Raw genomic sequence first — 21,658 nt, forward strand, 5'->3', positions numbered from 1 at the left:
ATTTGAGGCTGAGTTTCAAGACCTCGTCCCGCCCCACCCCCCACCCCCAACTCACCTGCCTCATCTGTAATGTAGAGGGTGAACCAGGGGACTTAAAAAGACCCTGTTTACTCTGGTCACCTATTGTATACACAAGAGAATCTGGCCACTTAAGGGAATCACTTAGAGATGTGGATTTGTATATTTAAGCCAATCACAAAGAAGACATCAGTCAGCAGGTGTTCTTTCTAACGGCATCATTCAGTGAATCCAGAAACATTCTCTGTGTGTTCTGTAGGCAGCCAACCCTGTGCTAGACACTAGAAGTGCCTAAAGGGATAAGACAACATTAAAATCCTTAGTTGTCACAGGCCATTTGGTATGAAAAGCCACGGACACAGGCAAATGCGAACTAAAAGGCGGCTTGTGCTCTGGGCCACTGGGTAACTCCAAAAGGGCCATGATATGTCAAAAGAGTAAGGGCTGCCCACAGACTGCAGTGGTCAGAGGAGGCCACAGGGAAGAGGTGCCTTTGAGCTGGACCTTGAAGGACAGTTAAGTTTTAAAGTGATGGAGAAACAAATGACAGATCTCCTGGGCAGGAGAAACATGTCTGGGGATTGCAAGTTGGCCCATTTTCTGCCTGGAACACACCCTTAAGGCCATGTGCTGTGAATTAGAGCTGGTACAGATCAGCAAGGCCCTGCCTGCTAAGGCTATTGGACATTGTAGACCATGGGGGGCAATACAGAAAGCTTCACAGGCAAGAGATCACTGAGACCAATATTTATTGTGAATGATGGGAAATGTATTCCAAAGTCAAAAATCCTCCATTGAGCAAATATGCAGACTTGTACGATTTAAGAAATCGTATCACAAAAAGATTAGTGTGTCATGTTTCATTCTGGGGAAGAGAACAATATTATTTTAAAAACCTACTGGGGCCGGGGGTGTGGTACACGGGACAGGGCATGGGCTGGAGAGCTGGCGCAGCTGCATTCACTCCTGCAGCAGGGGACCCTTTGTGAAACTTCGCTTCCCCATCTGTGAAATGGGAACATGATTCCCACCACATAAGTTGGTTAAAAGGATTTAATAAAACAACTGAATAAATTTAGGTACCATTTCTTTTACACCAAACCCTGTTCCAAGGGCTTTATGGGATCCTCACAATGACCACTTCGTTTTCCTATTTTACAGATGAGAAGACAGGCCCAGAGAGGAGAAGTAACATGCCTAAGATCTCACTATGAGTGGCCGCCCTTGGATGTGATATACTCTAGATAAGCTCAGTCCAACATGAAGCCTGCTACTCCCATGTGGCTATTTAAATTTAAATTAATTAGAATTCGAAGTTCAGTTCCTTAGTTTCATGATCCACATTTCAAAGGCTCAATAGAATTGGTGGCTAGAGGCTACTCTGTAGACAGGGTAGACACAGAACACTTCCATTGTCACCAAAAGTTCTACTGGCAGCTGCTATGGGACCTGAGCTCGTCACACTGACACAATTTTGCCTTCTCTGGAACATTAGCTCTGGCCCATAGCTCCTTGATGCATGCCAATGTAGCTCCTTCCTTGCACTGTGCTGAATTGATATTCTGTCCCTGGACCCCTTGCCTCAGGCAACTGCATTGCAGACCTGGGCATCACCCAGGTAGCATCCGCATTCTTGAAGGCAGTATCCTGCCAGCAGACCAGATCTCTCCCAAACCTGTGCCTCTGTCCCGGGGGGGAGAGACACACAGACATGAGCCAAACGTTCCTTTTCGCCAGCTGCACAGATGGGTCCGGTTTGAGAAAGGGTCCCAGGGTGGGCAGGAGCCCCAGGAAAGTCTTTGTTGAATGGCCCTGGCACAGAAGCATACCTCTCTGCAGGGGCGCCTCTCACATGCCTGTCTGAGTCCATCTCGCTCTGAGAAAGGAACATGTACAATGGTATCCAGGACCTCCTGGCACTTGGATCTGGCTAAAGAATTAGAAGAGTTTTAAGAAACCCATAGATGGGGTGAAAGAGAGGGTAGAAGGCCCTTTTTGGTCTGGTTCCATAGATAACCCATGCGGGCTAATTTAAAAAGTAAGGATGGGGGATAGAAAATGGAGGGCAGGGGACTGAGAAACAAACACAAACAAATAAGCACATACGCAAACAAAAACAAAATTCTGTGCACAGCCAAACCCCAACTCCCCCTCGGAACCTCATTCTTTGGGCCCAGCTTGAGAAAGTTTACTTTCAGACTTAGAGAAATGAGCATGTGGTTTGGGGGACAAAATTCAATACGGCCAAAGCAGCGGGCTCAGCAAGCTGGCTCTGGCTTCCTTAGTGCATTACAGCCTTGGAGCGTGAATACTGTTTACATTTTTTACATGTTTTTTGGGTACAGAACATGAAACTAAATTATACAGCAAAGGCCATGCTGGCTGAATATCAGTGCCCCCACTTAAAAATGACAACAGTAATTTTAAAGAAGAAAGAAAAGAAAAGACAAGAATGGGAAAGGGTCTTAAGGGAGCCTCGATGAATGATGGAGATGAGAGGATGGGGTCTGGTCCCAAATCCGAGAGTAGAGAAAGATGAGGGGCATAAAGATGACAGGATGGGAGCAGGTCAGGCTTGGAGAGGAGGGAAGACGAAGGCCAAGGAATCTTCCTAGTGGGGCCATGCAGGGGGTTGGCGGGGCCACGTCTGCTCTCTGTGGAGAGCCAGTGGAAGCATCACAAACCACAATGCCTTGCTCGTCCTTGGGCTTCAAGTCAGAACCCAACTGGCAAGCGAGAAATGAAGACTCGCCCTTCAAACCACGTGGCACGTTTCCTGCTCCATCGATACATTTTTGTGGCATGACTACAGATACTGGCACAACCTTTTGCTCACCCTTCCCCCTCAGTGGACATCCCTCTAAGGTTAGCTCTGTTTGTCCCCGGATGAGAACAGCTGGCCAACATTCGCCTTTTCTTATTCGAAGGGCCTATGTCAATGTTCCCTTTCCTCTACGGACACTACGGACTGCCGGAGGGCAGTGGTTGAGTTATTCATCTCATCCTCAACCCACTGCTGAAAGTGATGCTTTTAGACATAGGAAGTCCACAATAAGATGATATTGATTGTGAATCCAAATATCAGATTCATTTCATAGCAGAGAGAAGATTGAGAGGTTTAAGGAAGTTAATCAAAATCATATCTTAATTTAAGCAGCATAAGACCAAAGGACTCTCAAAGTCTCTCTCTGCTTGGAATTCTATAGCCAGAGGAGAGTATCCTTTTAAAAAATAGTATGAATAGAAACCATAAAACTCAATTGTTCCTAATTTGATCCCCTAGTTGCTAAAACTTCACAGGCAGAAAGAAGCATTTCTTAAAATGTTGCCAGTTGCTATCAGTATCAGAAGGAAAGTGACATTTCTGGATCAACTGTCTCATCCTTGACAAGCACCTGCCACATAGAAACAAGAAATTGCATAGGAACAAAGACAAAGTGACAGAGCTAGTAAGTGGTGGACCCTAGAACTAGAAACTAGGTTGGTCTAATCCTAAATCTCATTTTTCAAATAAAACTCTTGTCACTCAAAGTTTTCAAGGACAGGCATAGTGTCTGGCATTTCACTGGTATTGAAAGAGTGAATGAATGAATGAATGAATGATGGAGGGAGGGGACAAGAGAGGGCAGGAGGAGAATCTGATAGATTCCTTTGCTGGGATCCTAAACTACTCAATAGATTAAAGTCTACCCAGCCCCAGGTTCAATGAAAAGTTCAGGTGGTTACAGAGACAAGCTCTGGGGGCTCCTTGGTGACGCAGGCATTGTTTTTTACTCTTCTGGATGGATTCTGGGTGCCCCACACCAATAGGACAGGGTGTAACAGACCATGGGACTTTCTGTTCTGTCTCCTTAGATGACTCGCACATGTGCTCTTAAAAATTTTTTCAGAAACCACCAGGAGAAAGCAGATCCCTCGGGTATTTGGGAAAACTGCTTGAAACCTTCTCTGACATTTCAGCATGTTCCTCTCGCCTCTCTGCCTTCCACCATGGGCAGACGCTGTCCCATCCCAGCAGTGAGAAGAGCTGCATGCCACAGCGAAGATACATGTGGAGAAGGGACACCCCTTAGGAGTGACCTCAGCCTTGGGTGTTGAGTCCAAGATTTCTCTCTGCCCTCTGCAAATAATATCATATAAAAAGCCTCAGAGGATTGCTTATCTATGCAAAATTTGTGAGTGAGGCTATTTCAGTGTAATAGCAGGAACATGGTCCAAGCAAAGGAAATAAGGAAAAGCACCATATACGAGAGGCGGTTCATCCTCTGAGACTCAGATTCATCCTTAAGAGGGGAAGTAAAACCTCTCAGTTTTATAATGTGCTTCAAGCCCTTAGTTCAGGGCCTGTGTACAGGAAGTGTTCCACGCATGTCACTCCCCTTCCTCAAAGGAACGCCAGCTTAGCCCCCAGCTTAAATCCTCTGAAAAGCTCCCATCGCACTGAGAATAAAGCTTGCATTTCAAGCATCTGGAGGATGTCTTCGTATTCCATCCTAGCTCATCTCTCTTGACTTTGCCCTTATTTCATTGTGGCCTTTTTTTGGACGTTTATCTGTCTCTCACTCCATCTCTCTCTCCTCTCTCTCTCTCTCTCTCTCTATGCTCTTCTGCTCACACTCCTCTCTTATCCTTCGGTTTATCCATCCAGCCATTGCTTGGCAGCGACTCCCACCCCCTCTAGATTCCCCTGTCCCAGCACTTCCTACACTGCACTGTAAGTGCTTGTAGAACGATTTCTTACACTTGCATCCAGAGAACCCAGTGGGCATCCTCCCTTCCTCTGGGCACAAGGATGAAGAAGACACAGTTAAATGGCCCTGCTCTCCGGGCTCAGCGTTGGCGGCCATCAAGGAGTACACACATCTTAGGATTCTCCTACTGACCTTTCCAGGTTTCCTGTGTATAGCACATGGCTCGTGACAAACCTGTAAACTGAGCAGCTTCCTCTTCCCTTTATAACTGTCCTGTGTGTGCTTTTCATCCTTTTTGTCTCATAATCCAGAAATAATTAGGCATAGGTCCAAAATCTAAGAAATCGTTTTTACACTCAGAGCTTGACGACTTAAAACATTTTCTATGTTTCTCCCATTCTTTCATGCACGCTTTTTAGATGACTTTCTGGAGACTCAGGCAATGCTTAACCTTAAACAAGAGTGCTTACAGGTAGAGGTCTAGGCAGCATGGCAGAAACAGTGGAGACATATTTGGGGGATTGAAAAGGGGGGCTTTCTTGGCGTTCCTTGAACACATACTACACATGAAAAGATGCAAAAGACACCCGCTGTCCTGGCTTATCCTCCTGCGTCGGTCAGCGAAGCAGGCGTGAGCCGCCTCGTCCTGCTCTGGGCCCTACTGTGAACATGGGCCTGCATCCTGCCTCTGCCCCTGACGACAGTGTGCCCAAAGCTATCACTCGTCTCTCTGAGCCTTACCGTCCTAATCTGTAAAGTGAGAACAGTGATTCCTATTTTTGAAGCAGTTTTAGCAGGATTAAAAAAAAAAAAAAACAGATTCAGGGCCTGGAGGAAGTTGGTAAATGGTATTTTTTCTAATTCGCCCAGGACCTTCTGAAGATGGGCAGAGGACTTTTCCATCCCTACATGCTGGCTCTCACCCCCGTTGGCTGAGCAAACAGATAGTAGTGTGGTCCCCCCTCGGGAAAACGCCCTCTGAACCTCACGCTCTTGGGTCTTGGCCATGACCTCTGGTAGGACACACCCTCTGATGAACTGGTGAGCTCTTTGAGGGCAGCGAGAAGGCCAGAATATCTTTGGAGTTTCTCAGAATGCCTGGCGCAGTCCTGAGCCGGCAGGAAACATTCTCTAATACAACAGTGTTTAACTCGAGCAAATGTTGACTGAGCGCCTGTACCGTGTGGGTCACCGGGCCCAGCTCTGGGGTGAGGGTGTGGAGAGGAGCCTAACAGGAATGAAAGAGGGAATTGACATTTGGACTACCCGATAAGTGGAAAAAAACAAACTAATGCTAAGCGTGTTCTCTGCATTTGCGTCCTTAATCCCCAGCAGGTAGACGCTCTCATGCCCTTTTTCCAGAGGAGGACACTGAGGTCCCCAGAGGAGTCATTTGCTCAGAGTTCTCAAGTAAGAAGAGAAGCTAGGAGAACGAAGCCACATCTACCTGGTTTCCCTTTTACCTCATTAAGTGCCCCTGCCCTCTGCCTGCTCACATGCCTCAGTGTGGGCTACGGATACATTTCTGTTTGATCAAATGGATTAATATGTACATTATTCTAACACAAGACACATTATGATTTGTTTCAATAGAGGCACAAAGTATTACGGATGTGCCAAGGAACAGGTAGGAGCAACTCCTAGTGAAGGGGCAAAGAACTAATACAATAACAGGTGGATGGAATATAGAGTGAGAGATTCCGTTGCAGAGGAAGCAGAGATGCCTAGGTCCCTGATGCAGGAATCTCCTGTTCAATGCCCAGCTCCGCTGAATGCCTCATGACGGAGAGCTTCCTATATCACAAGGCACTCTACCCTACTGTGGATCGTCTTCATTCTTAGAAAGACTTTCTTTACTTTGGCTCTGAAACTACTGCCCTGGAAATGCTTAGTCTAAGTTTTATCCTCAGAGGATTAACCAAATCCACTGGTTGGTTGACTGAAGGTCCCTAATTCCAGGGAGAGCACTACGTGTCCCTGGTAGTCTCAGCGTTTCCATTTCTTCCTTAGGCCATTGCAGAAAGGGGCGGGGGGCGGTGTGTGCTTGGATAAGAGGAAATGGGCTTTTGTAGAAATGCTGGGGGTGGGGACAGGATGAAAGAATATCTGCATCTCGTTTTGGCAGCCTTTGGTGGAAAGCGCTAGAGAAATACAAAACATGGAGACGAAATAAGAACAAGACGAGATCTTTGCGAGTGCTTAAACCAAACCATTTCCGAGGCTCCCAGAAGAGGGAGAACTTGAATCTTTCAGTTCATTTCCATTTTTGTTCTGTCTCAGGGACTTCTTGAATTCCAGCTGGGCCAGGAAGGTGCGTGGCCAAAATATCCAAGGAATGTCTCTTGTTATAGGATGGTCAGCCCATTTGCACAACCAGGAAGTTTTGATTCTCCTGATAATGTCTGGATGTGAGACACAATGTTCAGGGTGGAGTAACGGCCCTAACCGAATTTGGAAATCTTGCTGGAGGAGAATGGATGAGAGGGACTGGAAACGATTAGAAGCGAAGGGCTTACACAAAATCGAAAATAAAGTTTTAATCAATTTTCTAGACTCATCTGGCACAAGGAGCGTTGCTTTTTCGCCGCAGTCACGGTGAGGGCCGGCCAACTTATTCTACCACGGCTGCTCCTCCCGATAGAATTCTCGTGCCTAAGTCTTGTCCGATGACAAGGTCAGAGGCGAGGTCTTTCGCCTTTCTGGTGTCTTCCGCAGACTCCAACCCAGGGCTGGACAGTTAACTATAACGGATACCTGAGTTTATCATTTTTACAGCATCAGGGAAAGATAAAATGGGACAAACGGGAACAACCGTCATCATTTCATCGCTGCCCAAGTCAATGGACATCCTTGTGAACAGCAGGGGACCAGGAAACAGGGATGCCTAGACTGGGAACGGCTGCAGTCGGAACCCAAAGGTGTGGTCAGTGACATGAGTCTGCTACGGGAACGTTCAAGTGCCTCGTGGGGTCACAGTGGCACCAACACTAAGATTCCCTCTGCTTGTTTCCCGGCGATATTTTCCAGGTATCCAGTTACTCCCAATGTTTGCACATAACCCGAGCTCCCACCATTATCTTCAGCGAGGTCCTTTCCATCCTAGATTCTCCACTTACGGGCTGTATGAATTTGGCAAGCCACTCCCCCTCTCGGTTTCTCCAAGGCAGGTGATAATCTCACCTTGAGGAATGACAAGGGGATGGGCTTTGAGATGTATGAGAGCGTCCAGGGCGGTGGCTGTCGGACTGGATAACCACCGGTTCCCTCCCCCGCTCTCCTCTGTCTGCCTTGGTACCTACTGTCCAGATCCACGCTCCTATGTGGTCTGTTCCTGTGTGCATGCATGTGTGTGTGTGTGTAAAAGAGACAGACTGGGGACAGAGAGGCAGAAGGAGGAGGAGAGTTTAATTGTGTAGGGGGAAGGTACATCTCAGTGCTTCCCAACTCCTTCTCTCAAGCCATCAGCCTCTTCACTGGAGCCTCTGACAGGGTGAAAATTAACTATCAGCCTCCTCTAATCACCACACAAGGTAATGAAGGCAGTGGTTACACTGCCTTCTCCTCTGCTCTGCTGTCAGAAAGTGTGTGTGTGTGTGTGTGTGTGTGTGTGTGTGTGTTTACGTGTGTGTGTGTGCATGATGGGGACACGGGGTGTGAATGATTTCTAGGCATTTGCTTTCAGAGGGGAAGTCGGGGGACTTTCGCCCTGCCGCCCTCCAGGCGGCCCTGCCTGGCCCTACACCTAGCCTGCACACACATCCCCTCCCCTGACCCTGTATTCTCCAGCGAGTTGATCTCATTAAGGCAAATTTAGTTACAGCTGAAGTCTCCTTGTAACAAAGATTGTGCCCAAGCCCAGAGTAATGGAGCCTAGTCGATTTCATTAAAATAAAATTGGTTACAATGAATAATTCAATAGGATGATTTTGTTTCCTCATCTCCTCTTTGTAGATCGAAGAGCGAGTATTTATAATGATTTTTTTTTAATTGGATTTTTGTTTAGGAAGAGATAATCACCCATAATTCCTGACAGCCCCCTCCTTACAAAAGTAGAATAATTGCCCCATGAAGTCTCTCTTTTCAAATGCTAAGACTGGGAGATTCTTTCTCTGTTTTCTCACACTAGTAGCAATAAGCTTTGGGTGATTTTCAAGCACAGCTGCTACCTCAGTTCTTGCCCATGTGAGATTCTGAGTGTGTTAATTCCCTTGTTTGAATGATGTTTTTAAACATTTCTAGGAACCGGATGCCAATGCTGAATTTGGAGTCTCTGGCTCTATTGCCAGCCAGCCCTGCTGTTTCTGAGCTGGACATTCTCTGTCATAGAGAGGTGATTCTCAAACATTTTCTCTTTGTATTTGTCCATTTGTATGTAGCAATGGGCGTACGTGCGTGTGCGTGCGCGTATCTCTAGCCAATTAAACACACATTTCCTGAGCACCTAGTCTTATCTAGAGTGAATGCCTGAAGATGAGGGAACAGAGATGAACAAACCCAAAACTGTTTCAAAGAAGTAGGAGCCTAATGCGGGAGTCAGACACACAAACAGATCATTGGAGTTCAGTACAATGGGTATAACCAAAGATGAATTCGGCAAGTACGGAGGTGGCAAGGGGGAGGATGAAGCCCAGACATTCATTCATTCATTCATTCATTCACTAGGCTGGCACTGTACATGGCACTCTACATCAGGGAATACCATGTTCCCATTTATTTCCATTCTCTTCAGGACAGTTAGAAACAAATGCAAATGAAGTATCTAATGAATGTAAACATGAGCAAACAGATAAATGAAAAAAATGACCAAATGAACGCTCTAACTTATAAACGAAGTAGTCTCATCTAGTACTCATCCAGTGATTTTTACTGGCCCCGGGAGAAGGTCACATCTCTCTTTCGTCTAGAAACCAGGCCTACCCCCGTCACCCCGAGTCAGGGAAGAAACATTAACATCAGAGCAGAATGGCTCATGTGTAAGGCCAGGAGGCAGGCTGGCCTCAGAGATGGCCAGTGGCCCAGGAGGCTGGAAGCACTGAGTCGTGTCTCTGGGAGATGGGAGTCTCGGAAGAAGGCAGGTGCTTGCTCAGCAGGATAATTGGAAAGGGAGCTCTAGGGACAGCACAACCATCCCTAGAATCACATAAGCTTTGGTGGCCCCAACACTCTTGCTCCCTCAACTATGTGGAAAGTCCTTTGGGGAAGAACCCGGGAACGTAAATAGTGCATTAAGGGACTGGGGGATGAGTCACAGCTTTTTAGAGTTGGGAAGGTCCTCGGAGATCATCAAGTTCAACTACTCTCTAATTTAAAGATGGGGAGAAGTGAGGCCCAGAAAGATGGGGAGACTGTTCCAAGGCCACACAGCAAATTCCCTGGGGTGTGTTTAAGAAGCACACAACTTAGCACACTCCACAAAATGTGACACTCTCCCAAAAGAACGTGTTCTTACCCCCACTGAATTACAGTGGTATATCCAAAGTGGAATTCTTTCCCTAAATATGAATGATACTACGTAAGGACATAGGAGCCCAGTCACCAACCCTGCTACGCTGATGTTCCTTGCACGTAACCACTCCATGTCTAATCCCTGAAAAATGGTACTCATGAGTCCCCAGAATTACATTTGGCTAGAGATATGGTCGAGTATGCCCACTGAGATGCAGTCTTGAGGAGCCGAGCAGAGATTCAGAATGTCTACAAGAAATGCCTTCCATGGCTGGGGTCTTACCTGGGATGCTGCTGGCTGGCCAATGATGACCCAGCCTGGGCATTGGTGGTCTTGATGGGAAACCGAAGCATTGGATGCCCACTGATCCAGGAACCCCTGGGGCGTGTAGACACCACAGTCCTTGATGCTCGTTTTTTGTTCAAACTCCTCACATACCCCATCACCATCATGGAAATAGCACCGGCTGGGTTCATCTACAGGAGGTAGACATGAAAGGGAGAGAACAGATGGATATTTGTTCTTTGGTTTCCGCTATCAGCAGCGGCTGTGGCATCAGACCAACAGAATGATCAATAATCACAGTGGAATATCATTCAGCTATAAAAAGGGAAGGAAATTCTGCCATATGCGACAACATGAATGAACATGGAGGACATTATACTAAGTGACATAAGCTAGTCACAAAATGACATATATACTGTATGATTCCACTTACATGATATATAAGTGGAATCATATACCGTGTGTACACACACACACACACACACACACACACACACACACACACACGTAGTCATTGAATTGAACAGAAGAAAGTATATGGTGGTTGCCAGGGGCTAGGGGAGGGGGAAATGGAGAGTTACTGTTCATGGGTATAAAATTCACTTATGCAAAGTGAAGATCTGCTGTACAACATTGTGCTCATAGTTAACAGTACTGTGCTGTACACCTAGAAATTCTTAAGAGGACAGATCTTGTGTTACGTGATTTTTACTACACATACACATTCACAAACTCTCCCACCTTCATTACCCAAGTGAGCCCACAGCAACCTTGTGAGGAAGGTATTATTTTAATTGTTATTTCAGTCTTCCAGATTAGGAAGCTGAGATTCCACGTGTCCTTAATAATTCGTGCAAGGCCACACAGTATGTTAATGCTGGATCCTGGTTTCAAACTCAGGCTTTCACTTTCCAAGTCCTGGGTACATTATCTGACAGATAATGCACCACAGAACTCCACAGTTGCAAACAGGTTTATTTAACTCCGAAGAGGATTTCGGTTTCATAAAAAGAGTGAACTTACTTATATATAAGAATCTGGCATCAGTCTCAGCTCTGAACCAAATCACTCTGTTACTTTATACAAGTCTCTTTGCCTCTCTGAGCTCAATCATCATTATAGAGAAGAGGGTTAGACTACTGAGCCTCTGCTGGGTCTCTGGAGCCCTTCCTGTTTAACGCTCTAGGTTCTAAGGGCTTGTTGGAAACCTTAGGCAATTCACGGAAGGTCAACTAAGCCACCATATAATTCAGATCATAGTAGAAATTTCCGCTTTGGATAATTTAAAGCTCAAGCTGGCTGCGATGATTCTCACTCAGCTGTAAGGACAAAGATCACAGAAGCACAGAGCTCATAGGATGCCTTCTAAGTAGGTAGGACCTTTGTGTATTTCTTGGTATTTAACACAGAACAATACAAGGAGAAATCTAGATATAGCCATCTGAAAGAGATCATCCTGCCCTTATTTTAATAACTTAAATGTCAGGTATTCTGTGTTTTCCCGAAGATTCTAGGCAAAGTTAAATACCTTTTCCTGTGTGGGTTCCCATTTTAGAAAGATCCCCACCGTAGCACTTTATCACACTGTGCTGCCATCATGTCTACACGTCATAGCTTCTCTAAAGATTGTGAGCTCCTTGAAATCTAGTCCCTATCCAGTATCTTAGGGTAATCGTATAATTGATCATCCACACTGTGCATTTTGAGAGTAATAGAGATTCCATTAAAAAAACAACAACAACAACTAGGTACAGGCAACAGGCACATATCATGGGAAAGGCTGACTATCCCAGGCAAAGAGAACATAGTCACCCTAAAGAGACTGCTTGATCTAGGACATCCTTCCCCTATTTACACCAGCATAAGGAAGTGGAACTCCATTTCAAACCAAGATTAGACTTTTGTCCCTATGTGAGCTATGTTACTTCACATAATTAGCTTTCCTGCTCAGCCTCTGGTTTCCCTGTATAACACAGAAATGATTGTCCCAGCCAAGACAACCCTTCAGGATAGCCATAGAAATCTCATAGAGAATAGACATAAACATGCTTGGTACATGCTAAAATAATGGTCAAGAGAAGAGATGTTCTTCATCTTTTAAGGGATGAATTTATTTCTAAGTGGTTGAGTTGAATCAGCTTGTGAAATCAGTACTCACTTGAAACACTTTTAAGAAGCATTCCGCTAAATAGAAAGAGCCCAGGTCAAACAACTGGAGTTTGGTTTCCTGTGATGCTGACTACCCGAAAAAGCGGTCAGTGAATTCAGGGGCAGCAAAATATTGAACCCCTTCCAAGCTCCAAAATCCCTTGTTTATTTCTGCAAACAGTTTACCTAGCAAAATACTATTAAGAGGGCCAGAATAAATTAATGCATTATAATTCAATTATTTAAGGATGAGTTTGAGCCAGCTGGGGACCCCAGTGACCAGTAGCATGCTTGGCAGTTCAAGCACGGAAAGAACACAGGCTCAGCACTTCTCAGTAGCTCCAATGTCTTGGTGGATGTGGCCAACTTACATATAGTAAAATTTAGGCCCAATCCAAAAGTGACCAACCATCAAGCCAGACTTTACTCATTAAAAACTCAATAAAGGGAATTGCAAAGAGCATAGGTTTTGGCATCAGGCAAAGCTAGTTTGAAATCCTAACTTGCCATAAATAAGCTATGCAGGACTTAAACGAAATAACCTAACTTCTATGAACTTCATTTCTCTCATCCCAACAAAAAAAGAGTCAGCGATGAGACCGCAAAGTGGCAAGAATTGAGACTAGAGTCGAGTTCTCATGAAGAAACATAATTTCTTCCTGATTATGTTTAAGACTTCAATATATCTGTCTGCTTGGAATCAGTGCAACCTGAGGAGAGGTAGATGTAGGCAGGTAAATAGATATGTAATTAGCTGATATGTAGATAGACAAGCAGAAACAGAGTTAAAGGAGAGATAAGAGATGGAGCTAAACAGAAAGAGAAGGAGGAGAAAGAGAGAGAGAATGAATGCTTGGTTTCTCCCCCAAGATTTTGCTGACAACGCTACTCTGAGCCCCCTTTTTTTTTAATAACATCCTTGGACTCCATTGTTCAGTTTCTCTTGCTACTGGAATCCCAGAGGCCCATGAGCTACGGCTGCCAGTCTTCATCTAGGGAATTCTCTGTCCCTCTCTACTACCATGTCCCACACACTGAAGAGAACAGAGTGAGGAATGGAATACCAATGTGTGGCCAGAAAAAACAAAGGCAGCAACAGCAAAACAGTAAAACAAAACTGGCCTTCCTGTTTTCATTACATCAATTTACTTGGTGCTTCTTAAATGCTTTATGCTTTATGCTGGGAGCTGAACAGATCGTAGTGAAAAGAGTTTGAAGTCAAATGATCACCCTGCCACCTGCCTTCCATGTAGTAGCTAGGTAGCATTGATAATTATACATCCCACTGGGAACATGTGTATTGGGTATTGTGAAAACCTATTATACTCTGAATAAGTATTTGCTGAATGAATGAATGAATGACTAAAATTTGGCATCCCTGGTGCTCATACTCTTGTCCAAATATAGTTTAGACTCTGTACCCTTTGAAATATTTTTTTACACTGGGTCTTAGAGTAAAGGGAATGGGGCAGAGATACCAGCAGTGACTGCCTTACAGTGTGGCTGCCCTGGGCTGTGTGACTTTTCTATCTCAGTCTATCTTCCCCTGACATAAGGGAACTCCTCAATTCAGATTCATTCCCTTTCATGCAGTGACACATTAGAAATCTGTTCTATCCACCTAGGAGACCAGACATGTCTGGGGAGGCACTCTGAAGCCTGTCTTCCCTGGTTGAACTTTTATTTGCAAGATACTTTCTTTTCCTTTTGGAAGAAAGGAGTTCAGCTCCAAGATCCCAAAGCAGATGGACTCTCTGTCAGTGGACAGACACAGCCAATGTTGCTTCTCATTGGCTTAATTTTCATTTTCCATCTGTCTGGAGCAAGGAGATGAAATGCCATGCCTCTGCATTCCTGAGGCATGGCTGAAAGACACTTATTTGAGATAGGCAGGTGTTGTCATCCCTATTTGAAAGGTGAGAAAACCACATCTTAGAGAAGTGAGACAAATTTACTTTTAGGTAAAAGTAAAGGCTGGGGTTCAAGATATTGTTAAAAGTTCTCATCCTTGAAGTCAGAAACCAAGTGGTTGTCTCTCAAACATCTATGTATGATGCCCAGCTGTGACTGAGAACTATTAACTCATTCGCAATAATTTCAGCAACAGATGGGCAATGGGTAAGAAGTACTAAACTTTCTGAAGATTCTAGGAGTGACGGATGTTATTATCCCCAGCTAAGACAGACTCTAGCTCCCAAATGAGAACTGGAGAAGACTATCAATGCTTTTAACCAATATTACTGAGTATCTGCTCTGTGTCTCTGATAATATTGGGGACACACAAATGAATTGGACAGGTCTCCTCTCTTGCTGAGGAATCAATACTACTTGGGAAAATGGGGGAAGGCTTCCTGAGAAGATGGTTTGGGGCAGTGTCTTAGAGGATCAAAAGAATTTGAGCATGTGGAGGGAAAAATATTAACAAGCCTTGACCAATATGTGTGTTTATGAGTATCCTGGCAAAGTTATGGTTAAGGGGGTGCAGTGGATCCTGAAAGTGATGAACTGAAAAGCTGATCTTAAGCCAGAAAAGCTGATCTTAACCCAGATTGAGGAATGACTGAAATGCCATGTTAGAGAATTTGAATTTTATCCTTCAGAAATGGGGACACTTTGAAGATTCTTCTGATCAGAAAAGTCATGTTATATCTGTGATGTCCACAGTCTTTGAGGCAGTGAGGTATAAGACCTGATTTTACTTAGCAGGTGTTCCATTTACAATTTATTTGACTTTGGGTAAATAACTTAGAATTTCTAAAACTTGGTTTCCTCATCTGAATAATGGCTGTGGGATTGAATGTTTATCAGAATACTAATAACAGGTGATCAATAAATGGTCTATGAAGATGCTTGTGGAGCTAAAAGCAAAGATTTCACTTTACATATGGGAAAGCTGAGGTTCATAAAGTTGGAACAATTTACTGAAGGCTTTAGAGAAAATATCCAGTAGAGATGAGACTAGACTGCAGGTTCTTGAACTCATAGTGCAGTGCCCTTTCTACAGAACCATGCTGCCTCATCAGACCAGGTTTTCAATATATAATTCTGGCCACAGAATAGTTTTTACTTTTAACCAAGTTTCAATATTATTCTGGGGAATTTCCGATTTCACTTATCACAACAGCCACTAGTATGGGCTAAATGTAACTAGTCTGAGAAGCTATTGAGTTTACCAAATCTACAGTCCATTGAGAAAAAAACAAAAAACAAAAAACAAAAAAAACCTATCTCCAGGTGGGGAGATGAGAGTTTTAAATAATAGGAGATGGATTTGGTTTAGAACTCAAGGAGGAAGTAAAGAATCTAAATACACTCTTCTTAGATGGGCTACCCTCTAAAGGATGAGTAGACTTACTTGTTTTTCTAAACTTCCTGTTTATGAAAATGGGTCAGCTTTTGAGAAATTAGCACGTATTTCTATTTCTAGCTGGGGGAACAGTGATTGACATTAGGGCATGCTCTTTTAGTCCAATGATCACTATTTTTTAAGCACCAAGAAAAAATAGTATTTTTTAAGTTCAGCTGTTTATTTAGGGATCGGTCCAACCACAACAAGCTTCATGCCACAAAACAATTCATCCAAACGACAACAACAAAAGACCAAAATATGCACAATCTTTGTGTCCAAATAATAGCTTCTTGGAACAGGGAAAATTGGAGTGCTTAACCCCTGCAAGTTTTCAAAAGTGAGGCTTGGGATGTGAGGCAGGGGTGGTGGTGGCTATATTGGCATGTGTTTCCTCTGGAACAGACATATCTGGACTTGACATCGTCTGTCTTTCAAAGGCTTCATGACAAACCCACACTACTGACCTCATTTAATTCTATTCAAGCCAGGTTTGTTCTTAATGTCCTCAACCTGATCAGCCTGTCCAGAGAACAAAAGACAGGGTGGAGAAGGGCTCCTGAAGAACCACGAATCTGCTAACAAGCTTCAGATGCCGATTAGGTCTATTGCATCTAAGGAGTTTAAGTTGGCTTCTGGTTCCCTCCAGGGTTGGCCACATATCGAAGTGGGCCAGAGATCCCTTCTTGTGTTTCACTGTGACAACCAGGCTCCATCTAGCAAAGCGAAACCACTACGAAGAGACGAGCGAATCTGGATGTCATCTTGCATTACCGCTCAAGTCCACGCTTAAGCCTATCATGAAGAGCCTCCTCCGGAGACAGCCTCGTCCTCTATCCACTTGGCCCTCACAGCATTCTCACAGCTGGCTTTGGGGCTTGCTTACTTCAATCCCTTCTAGTGAAGCCGCCTACGATCAGATGTAAATCTGATCATGTTTGAAATACTTAATCGACGCCCGTAAAATGTGAACTTCCCCATGGTTTATTTGCATCCTTTGTAGTCTAGCTCCGACGTTCCTATTAGTCTCATTTTCAACCTCACCTCCACTCTCAAATGCACACGGTTCCTTCCCAGGACTCAGAGCTCAGAGCTTCTGTCTTTATTTCCTTATCCTGATAGGTTAGGTTCTGCCTCTGTGTCTTCTATCAAGGCTTAATTCCAGCATCCCCAGCTTTGTGAAGGCTCATTTGCCACTCCTTTGCATCCCTTCTTGTCCAGCATGAATTAATTCCCTCTATTTCATGTATGATTATTTATTCTCTCCTTCCAAACCAGCAAAAGAGGATATTGCCTATATAAAAGTTTTAATTAAAAAATTAAGTAATATAAATTTTTAAAGTTAAAAATAAAATAAAATGTTTGATCATTCCACATCACCTTACCACTACATCTACGTCACGATTCTCTTTCCACCCTTCACAGTAAAATTTACTGAGAGTTACCTAAACGTACATTACCTGCTGCCTCTCTTAACAATTCTCTCTAATCTAGTTTCTGTACTCACCAGTCCACCAAGATCACTATTGACCTTAGTGTTGTTAAAATGAGCCACAATGTCAAACCATTTTGAAGCATATAAAGAAGTAGCTCATTCCTTTTTTTCCTGAGGTACTCTCTCTTCGATTCTATGGTACCATATCATCCTACTCCCTCTGGCTTTCAACTCTTCTCACATAGATTCATTTCCTGTGTTCTGCTTCCCTAGCTCACTACTAAATGTTACTAGGTTTCAGGGCTAGGTCTTAGGCCCTGTTTTTCTTATCTATCTACATCTCTCATCCAGTCCCAATTTTAAAGAAAAATTTTAAAATATGTACTGACTCAAACACATCTCCAAGTATGACTTCTTCTCAGAGTCCCAACTGCCTACAATGGCATTTCTACTTAAAGATCTATTTAAAGTCATCGCAAAATGAACATGTCCAAAACAGAAGTAATGCTTTCTCCCCACACCCCTTTCTTCCCCATCTTAGTAAATGACAACAGTCAGTGCTCAACAATGGAAAAACCAAAACCGTCTGAGTGATCTCTCCTATTTTCTCGACCCACCCTCCAATACCATGTAGTGTCTAATGCCCTATAAACTCTTTTACTTCAGAATATTCCAAAAGGATCTACTTTTGCTGCATCACTACTACCCTAATCCAAGCCACCAACACTATTTCAATGTTCAGCTAACCAGTCTCTCTGATTTCTCTGTTTCCTAATCTTCCCTCTGCCAGAGCACAGCTGGAATGCTCTTTTAAAAAAGAAAACTGTTTAAGACCATTCTCCTACCTAAAGATCTTCAATGGCTTCCCATGTCACATGAAACAAAATCAAAGTCTATACCATATCCTATAAGTCCCCACTTTCTCTAAACATCTCCTCTCACTCACCCCTTGCTCATTGCCTCCCACTCATTTATTCAGTCATTCCTAAATCCAGACATCCATCCAAACTTGTTATTGCTTCGAGAACTTGAACATATTCGCTTTACCTAAAATACATTTTTCTTGGATTATCTCACAATCTCTTCCTTTTCATTACTTAGGGCTCAGTTCACATACTCCTTCCTCAAAAAACAACCCTATCTACTTTCAGTAAGCTCACATCTGATTTCTCCACCCCCAGTAGAGAGTAGCATACCACCTTATTTCTATTACGGTATTATTTGCAATCTAAAAATAAATTTTATTTATGAGTGTTTTTTCTCCCAATATGACATAAATTTTGTGAAAGCTTGTCTCAAAGTGAAACTTTCTATAGGATCAAGAAAACTGACATACCATATTGTGACTGATATTTAAGACGAATGAATGAACATGTACAGCTCTTAGATTATAAGATATTTGGGGGCTGGCTCCATTCTTATTTCTATTTGTATCCCTTATACTTAAGACAATGTCAATCTAATAGCAGGTACTCAGTAAATGATGAATTAACAAAAGTTCTTTTGGAGTTTCAGAATCTCCGTTACTGATTATATTGAAGATGTCTCAAACCTGATTTGACTCTGTTTCAGTAGACTGTACTACAGAAAGATTTTTATAAAAAATATTAACTAGAATGAGATCATATTAAAAATCCAAGCACACATTGGGGTGGGGGGGAAGATCTAATTCTATCTAAACTATTGCATTTTTTTTCTTGTGAGACATCATGCTTCATCATCTGCCTTAAACATTGTTTTATTTTCTTTCTTAAATAAATCTGCAAAGAAATAGACTATCTAGATTAAAAAGGTGGTGCATACTAGACCGAAATTTAATAAAGAGATTTGATAGTCTTATGAATTGGGACTTGAAGATACATTTAAATCACCTTGAATTTAGCATAATTATTTGAATGGCCTAAAAAGATTATAAACAAAGATAGTGATCCTAATAAATGACAATATATTCAGTAGAAAAGAATGTTCAAAGCCCTGAATGATTTTTAGCTGGGTCTCTTTTGGGTTCCAGTGTTATCTCATGATATGGAAGAGGGGTGAAATTCAGTACCGCAATGAATTCTATAGTGGCCACGAAATGAGACAGGCATTCAAAGCACAGACAGGAGGAAGAGTACTACCTAGCACCCAAAGCCTTTAAAAGTATGAACAGGAAATAATAAAATGAGATTTATCTTAGATAATATAAGCCGATAATAAATGGAGGAAAACAACCTGCATCGTTCATATGCAGAGAATATGCAAAAAGTGACCAAAAAAAGGATGATAAAAGAGTGTCGGTGGTTTTAATGTGATCTCATTACTTTCAAATAAATAAATATATAAATAGGTAAAAAAAAAAAATGAATAAAGAATGGAATCATGTCTCAAAATCAGCAGCTTGGTCAAGAGAACTGGAGTCTAGAAGAGATGTCCTCTAATCTATCCATGGCTTCGGGCAAGTCATTTCCCTCTCTGGGCTGCAATTTCCCCTTCTATAGAATAAGAGAGCTAAATCAAGTAGGTTTATAAGCTCCTTAAATTGTCACTCTAAAATGTATTTGGTTATTGATCTATTTTTTTCCCTTTAATCATTAAACACTTTTTTACCCTGGAGATGGGGAAATGTGATTTCAGTAAAAATGAAGACTTAGGGGTGCAGATGAAAACATTCTGAAAAACAGAGCAGAGGGCTATAACGGAAAGTGGATGAGAGTCTGGAGATCAAAATTTGAAGCCCAACTCTGTTACTAACTTACCCTTTGGTACTGGGCAACACATGTCATCATTCTGGGTTTCATTCCTTTTGTCTATTAAAAATATGACAAAATTACTTTTCCTACCCATTTTAGAGATCGATACAATGAAGAAGTAAAATAATATGGAAACTACTCAAACATGTTGTTTTACATTTTGAAAATCGCAGACACGATCTAGAACTCATCTTCCAAATCATCAAATGGCCTTTTCAACTCCCTGTTTAAGTCTCAGCTCGACCATCACCTGCCCTGTGAGATCTTTTTTAACCATATTATCTTCACTGCAGTGTCTCTCTCCTCCACTAGTCTGTCATATTTTTTACAAGACATTACATTGCTTCTTCGAAAGTTGACCTGATCATCACATTCTTCCTAAAACAGAATGGTAGCTCCACGAGAGCAGAAATGTAGGCCGTTTTGCTCACTATCGCATTCCTACTCCAGGACATAAAAGACAATCCGAAAATATTTGCTGAAAGAATGAATAAATGAAAGTTTAACACTGCAAGGGTCTTTAAAATTATCTAGTCTTCATGTTTCATTTTGCAAATATCACAACTGAGATTTGGAAAGGTTGAGTAACTTGCTGAATGTTGCACAGTTAATTATTACAAGCCAAGAGTTTTGGTTGGATAAGTAAGGCTTATTTGATAAATACGGGGAATATGAAATGTCAAACATAAATTGGTCTGTGAGAAACACATCTATGTGAGCATAAAGAAAAACAATGCATTCAAATAAAAGTCAGCATGTACACATATGTGTATCTATTCTCCAATTCAGTAAAACAATCAGCCTATCTGTCTGCTGAGACATCCTCTAGATTCCAGGAAGGAGAGACTTTTGGACAAGTGGATGCTATGTGGATGCTATGTTAATAGTAGCCAAGGAATCGAGGATAAATCAGGGTACTACATGAAAACTAAGCCAGCTGCCCCTATCTGGCATAGTTGGTTGTGACTAAGTAACCACAATGGTGAGTTCTTGGAGGGGTTCCTATGCAAGAAACTAGAGTGTCAAGACAGATCCCTCAAACCCACAAGACCAGACTGGTGTGGTCCACCACGAACACTGTCCTCCTGACATGAGGTTCAGATAAATTCAAAAAGGATGAGGTTTTCAAGCCACAGTGTCTTCCATCTTCAGGTTGGTGAAACATGCTACAATGCTCTAAAGAGCAGAAGCCATGTCAGTGGGTAGGACGGCACTCAGGTGAGTTTTCTTTACTTTACATAATCGGTGGGCTACTCTTCTGTGCTTAGATGATTTCATGTTAATTTGAATCTATATGCTCTTTGATTTGTATTGTTGTACCGTATTTTGTTCTTACAGAAATCAGTGCATATGTCTCTCTCTGTTTCCAGTAAGGAAATAAGAAGGAACAGGAAGGAAGAAAGGGAAGAGGAAATGGAGGCAGGAAGGAAAGAAAGCAGAAAAGGGTAAAGAAAGAAGATAGAAAAGGAAAGGAAAAAAATTGGTTCTAAATCTTAAAGAGTTAACTGGAACATTTGAAAATATCAATCAAAACCACTGTATTTTGATCAGAGATAA

General features: G+C 42.8%; 1 protein-coding gene across 1 annotated transcript in view; it reads right to left on the reverse strand.

The window, feature by feature from the left end:
- The window catches only part of PAPPA (pappalysin 1), a 221,432-nt gene that overhangs the window by 80,870 nt on the left and 118,904 nt on the right, over window positions 1-21,658 (reverse strand). The window contains exon 10 of the mRNA XM_016152350.2: window positions 10,438-10,631. Within this exon, the coding sequence (XP_016007836.2) occupies window positions 10,438-10,631 (194 nt within the window). The remainder of the gene's footprint in view (window positions 1-10,437; window positions 10,632-21,658) is intronic.

Source organism: Rousettus aegyptiacus, unplaced genomic scaffold (genome assembly GCF_014176215.1).
Source record: "Rousettus aegyptiacus isolate mRouAeg1 unplaced genomic scaffold, mRouAeg1.p scaffold_m13_p_3, whole genome shotgun sequence".
NCBI classification, from domain to species: Eukaryota; Metazoa; Chordata; class Mammalia; order Chiroptera; family Pteropodidae; genus Rousettus; species Rousettus aegyptiacus.